Below are 10,015 nucleotides of genomic sequence, written 5' to 3'. Positions count from 1 at the left end.
GTTGAAATATTTTGGGATATCAGAGGGTGTTCCATAAAAATTGAACGCGGATACTGTAGGAGGGCCTCTGGACTTGAAGCCGATAAACGAAACATTGGAGGGCTTTTCTGCAAAATTCCAGGCTCGCGAAACTCGAGTGCCGTGGCCCAGTCCGGGGGCGCGGTAGGACCCCCGGAACAAGGGGATCTTGATAGACGAAGACGACCCTGAGCCGGAAATTCACGCTATAGCTTTGCCGAGCAAACTGACATCACTACATTAGGCGAGGACTTCTCTAGCTCATCCGCCTTCACAGGTCACAGCCAAGGTTTTGTCCTTGCTGCCTTGCGTATTAAGGTTAGGCATGGCAAAAAGGTATTGCCCGTAATTACCTTGTAAAGTTATTAATTTTTGTTTGACCAAGCGAGGACGAAGAGATCCATTTGGTTGGAAAGACTATGAATCCTTTCTCTAAAGAGAAAGCCCATGAATCCCAATAATGACAAAAGATATGTATTAAACGTCAATAATAACCCTCAAGTCAAAGCCCCCAAAGACCAAGCGGAGGTTCCCTAATTCTTGAAGACTATAAAAATATTTTCAACTTCAGCAATATCCATCATGGATAGGACCATAGGAATAGAGAGAGGGTGGAGGAAGGAATTTAGAGGCATGCAGGGAGCTTAATACAGGACCGGCTAGAGTGCATTTTTTGACTTGGGTCCTCTCAACTTAGGTAGAGAGGGTCTATTGAAGTTGCTCTTATATGTCTTTTTTCGAAATACACTGAAAGATTAGCGCCGTTTAAATTTTAAAATAAATCCGTGAGCACTTGCACTGAGTCGAAATTTCAAACTCACTCGGCTTGGATGGAAAGAACATTTACGTAGTATGTCTTACCAATAACGTACACCATTATAGTATTGCCTAATCAAAATATGTAGTTTTGCATTGTTTTTCCTTTTATTCTTGGCAACAATTTGTTTTTTCAATTAGTAATACTGCTAAAATATAAATATGTATGCTAAAAAGCACACAAAATTTAATTAATATGGTAAAGAAAATATATATAGAAAAGCAAAGGTTTGTAAATAGCCATAGCGTTAATTATGTTGCGCAAGATATCCACAAGAAATAAAGAAAAGAAAAGGAGAAGATAATAACGCGAAAGGTAAACGGATGGTTACGGAGGAATCACATCCAGACTACGTGGTTACGGAGGAATCTCATCCAGACTACGTGGGCCTTAGTTCCACCCAAACTCCCAATTTTAATACTATGCAAAAAGAAGATTCCCCGTCACATCAAACTTGCGGTACATGCATGGAGTACTAAATGTAGATAAAATCAAAAACTAATTGCACAGTTTTGTTGTACTTTGCGAGACGAATCTTTTGAGCCTAATTAGTTAATATTTGGACAATAATTCACAAATACAAACGAAACGCTACAGTGTAATGCTACAACAGTAATTTTGAACACCCAAATTCAGGGCAACTAAACAAGGCCGTAGTTCCGGAGCCAGGTGCTGGTCAGTTTGACTTTAAGCTGGGTACGGTGTATTTTAGACATTCGTTGGCATCAAAATGGAAGACCTCTACTCTAGACAAAACAACCTGAAGCGCTGCTGCTACCAACACCTCCTTTTAAACCACATATTATCCGCGCACCGGAGTGCATAGCCCCGGCGCCCCGCAAATAGCGTTGGATTTTGCGTGGCCTGTGTTTAACCGAGGAACAAAGGATGCCCAAGTGCCAATGTTTAATGCCTGTTTGAATTCTGTAACAAATAAATGTACAGAGTTCAGGTTAAGGTTCATAACAGGGCTAGCATCACACTAAACAAACAAGGCATACAAAATGGTAGGAAGAGCTATACAAAAGGAAAATGGAAAAAAGAGTTATGTCCGTAATTAAGCTCAGGTCCAGAACTGTCCTCCTAAGGGGCATAGCTGAGCCCATCCGGATCCACAAACGTCGTCGACGAAACCTTGGTACAAGAATAGCTGGAGAGCGCATGCTTCGAGCTGACAATGCTTTCTCTAGTCTTCTAGCTCAACAAGCTGAGCTCTTCTCTCGGCCGCCTTCTTCCTGACGAAGATGCCCCACCGCATGGCAGCCTTGATCTTGAGCCACCCGACGACAGCTTTCCCAGGCGTGCGGGTGCGGTCATCCTCGAAGTTCAAGTTCGGGGAAGGTGCAGGCATGTAAGAAGGGAAGTTGAAGCCGTCTTCAGTCAGGTTGGTTCCTGCGCCACCCATGCTCAGAATCCGCAACATTTGCTGCATCTCTTCATTTTCTAGTATCTCATGGCTCCTCATCCTGATCTCCTCCATCAAGTAGTCATCAACCCCGCCACGATTCTCCTGCGGTTGCGACCATTCATCAAAAGGATTCATCCCTGTCGGCTGCATGGACTGCCCGAGTGCTGGGAATTCAAAACTTTGTTGCTGTTGCTGCGGAGGTCCCAATGCTAGCATATTGGACCCTCTTGAAGCTTGAGCCTGAAGGGATGAACCGTTAAACTGGCTTTCAGGCGACAGTGCACTCCTGTCAAATTGCATGGTGATGTTTGCGGGAATGTTCTGAGTGTTGGATGTGTATCTTGCTGACTGGTTTCCATTGTATGCACTTCTAGTCCCATCTGCTGAACAGGAAAAGTAATTCAGTGATGTCAGTACAGCGCACACATGATAAATTGATTGAATTCACATAACTATCATGCAGACTGCACATCCATATGACCATATTCCATGGTCATAAGCAGTATCATGTTTTTTTACGCAACCAACAATTGTTGGCTTAGTATTGTAAATTTTGATATAAAGCAATAGCTACAGTATGGTGCATCATTAGTGCAATTCCTTAGTAATGCCCTGAATCCCTGATTCTAGCATCAAGCATAACTGAACAAACCTACTTTATAGGTTATTGTTATGATCTGGCATATACAGAAGCAAATCCTTATTATGCTATCTGGACAGATGACAGTGACAAAAAAATGAAGAGAAGCAAACCAATGGTTATGTGTGATGCAGTGAAATAAGACATCAGAAAACTTCATCATCATGTTTGGAAGAAGAACACATTACCCCCCTGATCTCTACCCAATGTCTAAAATTCAACCAAACTTATGAAACCGTCTAAATGACACCCTCAAACTTCTCAAACAGGACATCGGACCCCCTCGACCATATACCAGTCTGGTTTTGCCCCATGCTGTCATCCACATGGGCTAGCTCCATCCTAGTCAGAGAGCGGCCGTGCCCCCGTCTCTCTTTGTCGGTGTTCTTTCTCTCCCCCTCCCTCTCATCAAATCGAGTCGGAAGCCACAGCGGGCGCGTCCTCTTGGCTAGGCTTTGCGGAAGGAGATAGCAAGCGCGAGGAGCAGAAGCTCATCCCAATCAAGCTCGTCGTCGACCCGTGCCACAGAGATGAGGGGATCTGTCCCCTGTTCCCTACAGGGAGCGGCCCGTCCATCTTCTGCAAGTGCAGGCAAAAGGCACCGAGATGAATTTCTTGGAGCGATTTGAACGCTGGGAGGAGGTATTACACATGCATGAGACGGCAGGTTAGTTTTTGATCCATCTTGGTGTTGATTTGTTTGATTTGTCACCAGATGGGCAGGCTGATTTGGTCAGATTGTGCAGATTTGTCACCAGGTGGTTTGACGACACCATCACACCTTTTCTGAGGCAATGATCATCGATTTGAGGGAAGGTCTGGAGTCTGAATCGATTAATTAACTGAATCGCATGCACTAGGTCAAACAACATGGGAGCCATCATGAACACCACCACCTCCAACTCCGAGGTCGCCACAACGTGCAGCCCGTACTCGCTGTCCATCAGGAACGAGCTGATCTCCTTCAGGCGCGACGTGCAGGCGGCGTTCCTCGGCGTCTGGGACCAGAGGACCGCGGCGGCGGCGGTAACACCACCGAGAGAATCCTTGCCAGCTGAGTCACCACCTGCTCCATCTCGCCGCCCAGGCCAGGAAGCTGCTGTCGCCCAGGTACTGCAACGGCCTGAGCTGCTGCCAGGGACCCATCACCATCGACAACACGCCGACGCAGCCAATGACAGAGACAGAGATAAAATGAGGGGGCTGACTGAAGGGGCCATGCCGACGTGGATGGAAGCTGCTGTCGCCCAGGTACTGCAACAGCCTGAGCTGCTGCCAGGGACCCATCACCATCGACAACACGCCGACGCAGCCAGCGACAGAGACAGAGATAAAATGAGGGGGCTGACTGAAGGGGCCATGCCGACGTGGATGGAGTGTCGGCTGATGTGGATGCCAACGTGGATCAAAACCGGCCTGGAGTGGGCTCGGGGGGTTCGCATACCTGGTTTGCACAGTTTGGGGGCGTCGGTTAGACGGATTCGTAGTTCGGGGTTGAATTCTAGACTCATGGAAGAGATAAGGGGGGTAATATGGACTTTCATCATGTTTTCACATTAATGTGGGGTCAGCAAGGATGAGTAAATGGGCATAGACTGAAATCACTAAGCATGTCATGAGAAATGATAATAGAAGGGCATAGGGCAATACTGTATAGTTCAATCGCAAAGATCAACAAGTTGGGAAATTCCATCCAATGTGTTACTAGCATGTGGCCACCAGCATAACATGTCATCCTCGTACTGCATATTATTTCAATTTATGCCCTTCACACTAGTTCCATGCTAGTTTTACTTAAAAATTTGTGTCCACTAAAGCACAGCTAAAACAAAAATGGTAAACAGGAAGGCTCAATAGGAGATCAGCATATGTCACCTTCATTTGTAGTACCCGCCGAGGAAGGTTGTCCAGATTTTGTTGGCAGGGGCAATTGTTTCTGTGAACTGGCCAAACCATATGAAGCAGGATTGCTTGTTGAAGCAGCTGCAGTGTCACTTCTTGTTGTGATAGATTTCTTTTTCTGCTTGAAGCTCAAGAGTGCCTTGCCATCATATTCCACAGCATGCATCCAATCCTCATATGCTTTCTTTACCAATGCGTCAGCATAGACCTGCAGTTTAAGATGAGCAAGGTCATAATTTGTTATGTAGACCACACCTTGGATAGAGGATTTGAATCCAAATCCTTAGGGTTAGCTAATAAATCGTAAAAACTCTCAAAGTCAGCCCTCTCATCAAACACCCACTTAATGTTCATGACTTCCAGGTCTTGACTTTGCATGATACATTCAGTTTAGTGTAGTGATGATTTGTTAAATGTGTAGCAACTTCCAAAGTTACTCTTCAGACAAAAATTTGATTCTTTGCCCACTGGCATCCTCTGCTGGTTTAGCAAAACACCAAACTGATGAAACTAATACGTGATGGTTTTCCACTGAAGGCCTTGTAGCTGGCAGGGTCGAAGAGATAGAGAAAAGAACACTAACCTTCTGGTTGTCTGTCAGATTTTCAGCTGAAATGAACTGATCATCAGCAATCAAACCAGTAAACTCATAGATATTATTGAATATTGCACCAACGCTTCTTGTGTCACTAGCATAATATACATAATGCTTTCCACTTAAGACACAAGTCTTTGCATGCTCAACAAGGCTCTCCCACATCTTATTTGACATGCCACTGCCCAGAATCTACAAAGAACAAGGGATGTTAAATTATTAGCAAACACCATAAATCTAGTAAGTAGTAACAGGAATCATAGAACTTACACTACGTAATCTCTGCTGATCCCTAACAAGAAGCCGGAGGAAATCTTCAACTGTATAGATCCCACTAGCATTTAACTTCTTGTGGAATGCACCATCCTTGCCAATCTTTTCCAATCTCCAAACATCATCCTTCAGCGCAGGTGGGTAGTGCTTTTTGTACACTAATAAATACAAAATCAGCATGCTTGGCAACTGATGCTAATTCTAAAAAAAACACATAATGCATATATCATCTAATGCTACGAGTAAATCAAGAATGTGCGCCACACGTACATTCTCCTCTGTGATCCTTAACAGGGAAAGCTTCTGTCTTGGCCTCTCGGACACGAATACCTTCACAAAAGCCAGGAGCAATCCTCAGCCCAAGTCTGAATTTCCTGCTTCGTATCCAGCTGGAGTTATCAGTGAAGGTAAGCTCCCCTATGGTTCCAACACCTTCTTTAAGAGTCACTTGCAGGTCACCTGTCAAAAGAGGCCTCTTCCCTTCACGCTCCTTGACAATATTACTTTCAAACTCTTCTTCTGTCCAATCCTCATCTTCCTCTTTATTAAAGTCTCCCTCAAGCACAATGATATCCAGTTTTGCAAACGACTCAGGTCCTGAAGTAACAACACATCCAGTGTTTGCATCCAGCAGCACAACATGTATAGCTGCTCCCTGCTCACCTTCAACTTTTCCACCAGTAAAGATTGGAAGAGACAACTGACTTCTGAACTGAAGCTGAAGATTTCTTCCATCAGGGCCTTCAATTCTTTTGGGGGAGGATCTGTTTTAATTGGTATTAATGTCACATCTCAAAAAGCTTTTTATGTGGCCAAATCACATTTGCAACAATAAATCTCAAATTCAAGCATCCCCCAAGCGTCATCGGTGAAGACTGACAAGTAAATTGATTTTTTTACCTTCCATGAATTCTAGCAGGGGCCAATTTGGCTAAAGCACGCTCTACTTCTTCGCTCACCTAGTACCAGAAAAGTATGGATCAGATGTATCAATATAAGAATTTACATAATTACATATAGAGTAAAGATTAAGTCCAGCAGCAATTTAACTCACAACTCTTCGGAGAATGGGCTCGAGCGATGAACAAAGCTTCTGCAGACTGTCCATCTTGAGAGCTTCCACAATGACACTGAAAAACAAATCATTAGTTGAGCAACAAACTTATTTGTAATTTGAAGGCAATAGAGGAAAACAGCTGCAACTTATATACTAAATTCAATCAAAATTACTTGTGAATTACCAGCATCTCATTTTACTATAAGATCATTGCATCTAATATATTAGCAAACCCTAATTGTGCACCCACCTTTCCCACCATAAACAGGATAGTACACTAATATATTACTGACAACAACAACAAATCTTTTTATTCCCAAGAAAGTTGGGGTAGGCTAGAAATGAAACCCAGCACTAGGCATCAAAACAAACAAACAAAGAAACAAATAAAAGGGTGAAAAAAAAGGAGAGGAAAAAGGAATTAGTAACGGTAATTAAAGTAGTAGCCGTTATAATAAGAGTGGACTGAGCCTAGGTGATAGTTCTGGCATGTTGATTGCTAATTATAACTCAACCTGTATTCACTACTGAATCAGGAGAAAATGTTTCAAGAACAGCATGGCAGAAATACAAGCTAATATTGAACATCAGTTTCTGTATCCACTGGATCAAACACTTTCTACAGCGTAACACTTTGCTATCTTTGCTATCGGCAAGTTGGTACTCTGAGGTGGCCTGGCAGCCAAAAGAGCAAACGCTGGGAACTGCCAGAAAAAAAAACATCACGTTTACATGGACCACAGTGCATTTAAGGTTCATAATTATCCACTCAAGCCACTTCCTTATTTTGCAATAGTTTTTACCTTATCTCTGAACAAAAGATAGTTCCCACATGTAACCGAACCATCCACCAGTTCAAGCTCAGCTTGACAGTTAACCAAATCGACAAAAAAAAACTAATTAGGGGAACTTCCTGCACTCATTTGTACTGATTCTAAGCTTAACAGCAACAGCAACAGCAACACTAGTAACATCCACTAGACCACTACTACTTCCCCACCGATCATCTCAATCGAATCAAACTAAGCTAAGGTTTCAAATTTCACCCAACCACAAAGCGGCCGACAACCTAGCCACGCAACCGAAACCCTACCCAATCACAAACCCACGGAGCAGAATCAAAAACATTTTACGCGCGCTCACCTCGCGAGGGCGGGGACGCGGGGCCGCTTGGGCGCATGGTCGTCGTCGTCGCCGCCGCCGGTGGGGTCGAGCCCGCGCTTGGACCCCGAGCGCTGCAGCCGTCCCGGCCGCTGCATCGCGGCGGGACCCTAACCCTAGCCTCCCCCCGTGTCCTCCACAGCCGCCGCCGGGCGCCCGTCAGATCTGCGCCCATCACAAACCCAGGTTAAGAAGCAAAAAAAAAAAAATCCCCAAAATAGCTACGGAAGCCGGACTGAAGCGGCCGCGGGTACCGAATCGAAGCCGCCGGCGAACCAGGACAGCAAACCTGCGGCCGAATCGCGAGAGCTGGTCCGCGGCGGGGAGATCTGCGCCGCGCGCGCGTGCTCTCTGATGAGTGTGGCGGAGCGGTGGGGTGGGAGCGCCGGTGTGCGTGCGTGGCGTGGGTGCTGTGCTTGTGCTCGCTCGCTCTCTCTCTCTCTCTCTCGCTAGCCTCCGCCTTTCTTTACGGCTCAAATGTGTTTGTTTACTTGCCGTGCTTCGCCTACCTGGCCGCAAGCCGCTCCGGCACGGCTCTCGCTCGCTGACTCCCCGGGCCCACGGGATCGGACGTCCAGCCCCCGGGACAATGACAAGCGGGTCCCGGGAGTTGTGCGTCCATCGGTCAGTGGGTGAGTAGGGTAGTGGGGGTTGACGAGGTGGTGGGGTGAGTGGCGACGGTGGCGGCTACGGGAAAAGATGGCCGGACCAGATGATAGGATATTTCTTGCCCAATTGGGCGTTGTGCACTGCCGCTCATTATTGTACAGTCCACTGACTGCTGGGCCACAGTTTGCCCGGGCCGACCTGTCGGTGAGGATTTGCCAGGGGTGAGGCAGCGTGAATGACAGGTGGGCCTCGAAAACGGCGTCCCACCAATCAGTGGACTGGGTTCTCCTGGGCCGTGTTTAGTTGGGGAATTTGGGAGGTGCCAAATTACTGTTACAGCACTGTAGCACACTGTAGCGTTTCGTTTGTATTTGTGAATTATTGTCCAAATATTGACTAATTAGGCTCAAAAGATTCGTCTCGCAAAGTACAACAAAACTGTGCAATTAGTTTTTAATTTCATCTACATTTAGTACTCCATGCATGTACCACAAGTTTGATGTGATGGGGAATCTTCTTTTTGCATAGTGTCAAAGTTGGGAGTTGGGAGTAACTAAACATGGCCCTGGTTCAAGAGAGTTCGTGGTTGGTGAAGAAACACACACGCAGGTGGGGGCGCCCCGACACTGTACCTAGTCAAGGATGCGGGGATCTTCTGTGGCGATGGGATCCCGATCTTATCACCCTGTGGCCACTCCGGCCTGCCGTCAAAGGCACAGAGTGAAGTGGGAAGAGAGTGCGCTACTGTGCTTGGACGGATCAATTGTACCCGGCAAAAAGTTACGTACTCCATCCGTATAGGACAGCTCTACGCCAAATCCATCGAAGCAGCCTGTTGATGTCTACTCCCCCCGTCCTATAAGTGTTCGTTTAGAAACTTCTAGACACATTAGTAGTTGTGACAAAGTGATCATACTACCCCTAATTACTCATATTAGTTGTGGTTGAAAGTTGTGCAGTCTGTTTGGTTTTATGGATCTTGAATAAATGCACATGCATTGGAACCAAAGAAAAAACATCAATTGATTATTTCATTGGCTCTATGCCTTCTCAATACATTTTCTTTATTGGTGTGAGTGTTGATTTAATTAGATGAGTCTTGCTAGGAGGTAAATGAATACTCTTTATGGGATAAAATTTGAAGGCTAAACGAACATTCTTTGTGGGATGGAGGGAGTAGGGATTAGTGCATGATTTCAACCGCCATCTCCTCCGGCTCGGGTGGTGAAAAGGTTTGAGGAGTGATATGATTTTTTGTTGTGGAGGGTTTGAATGGAAGACACCATATGAGCATGTCTCTCCTGATTGGGAGATGGTGGTGGCAGATTTGTCATCGGTAAACCGCCAAAGAGGATATTGGAGTGGAAGTGAAGCGGCGGCGGCGGAGGAGGTAAGTGGTTGTGTCGAAAGCGTCAGTGTAGGTAATCGTGAGGGAGGTGCGCGAGAGATTTAACGAAAATGGGGTGGTGGGGAATGGGACGACAGCTAGGTTAGAGATGAGAGATTAGGGTCAGGATGGCTATGCATTTATATAC

At 45.7% G+C, this 10,015-nt stretch overlaps 1 protein-coding gene across 3 annotated transcripts; it reads right to left on the bottom strand.

Moving 5' to 3' along the window:
• Positions 1 to 1,724: 1,724 nt before the first annotated feature.
• On the bottom strand, positions 1,725 to 8,318 carry LOC101756263 (calmodulin-binding protein 60 D). 3 transcript variants are annotated; one of them, XM_004952698.4, is made up of 9 exons: positions 8,126 to 8,318; positions 7,854 to 8,036; positions 6,708 to 6,783; positions 6,554 to 6,612; positions 5,924 to 6,417; positions 5,651 to 5,811; positions 5,369 to 5,572; positions 4,759 to 4,993; positions 1,725 to 2,623 (listed from the first exon to the last, which is right to left on the bottom strand). In XM_004952698.4, the coding sequence occupies exons 2-9, from the start codon at positions 7,967 to 7,969 to the stop codon at positions 2,022 to 2,024; spliced, it is 1,947 nt and encodes a 648-aa protein (XP_004952755.1). In that variant the 5' UTR covers positions 7,970 to 8,036; positions 8,126 to 8,318; the 3' UTR covers positions 1,725 to 2,021. The 3 variants fall into 3 exon arrangements, with proteins under 3 accessions (XP_004952755.1, XP_004952753.1, XP_004952754.1); XM_004952696.4 differs by having other exon boundaries at positions 1,725 to 2,626; positions 8,126 to 8,317; XM_004952697.4 differs by having other exon boundaries at positions 1,725 to 2,626; positions 8,161 to 8,314.
• Between the last annotated feature and the right edge of the window lie 1,697 nt (positions 8,319 to 10,015).

The sequence above is a fragment of the Setaria italica genome, chromosome I (assembly GCF_000263155.2).
Source record: "Setaria italica strain Yugu1 chromosome I, Setaria_italica_v2.0, whole genome shotgun sequence".
Classification (NCBI taxonomy): Eukaryota; Viridiplantae; Streptophyta; class Magnoliopsida; order Poales; family Poaceae; genus Setaria; species Setaria italica.
The sequence above is the reverse complement of the archived record's forward strand: the minus strand, read 5'-3'. Positions and strand labels throughout refer to the sequence as shown.

Bases quoted from the DNA above. Each gene is read 5' to 3' on its own strand.
- LOC101756263 (XM_004952696.4), bottom strand. From the start codon at position 7,969: ATGCAGCGGCCGGGACGGCTGCAGCGCTCGGGGTCCAAGCGCGGGCTC. The intron at 6,613-6,707 runs GTGAGTTAAATT...TTCTGGTACTAG, and splicing joins AGCCCATTCTCCGAAGAGTT to GTGAGCGAAGAAGTAGAGCG. The intron at 2,627-4,758 runs GTGACATATGCT...TTTCCTGTTCAG, and splicing joins GGCGGGTACTACAAATGAAG to CAGATGGGACTAGAAGTGCA.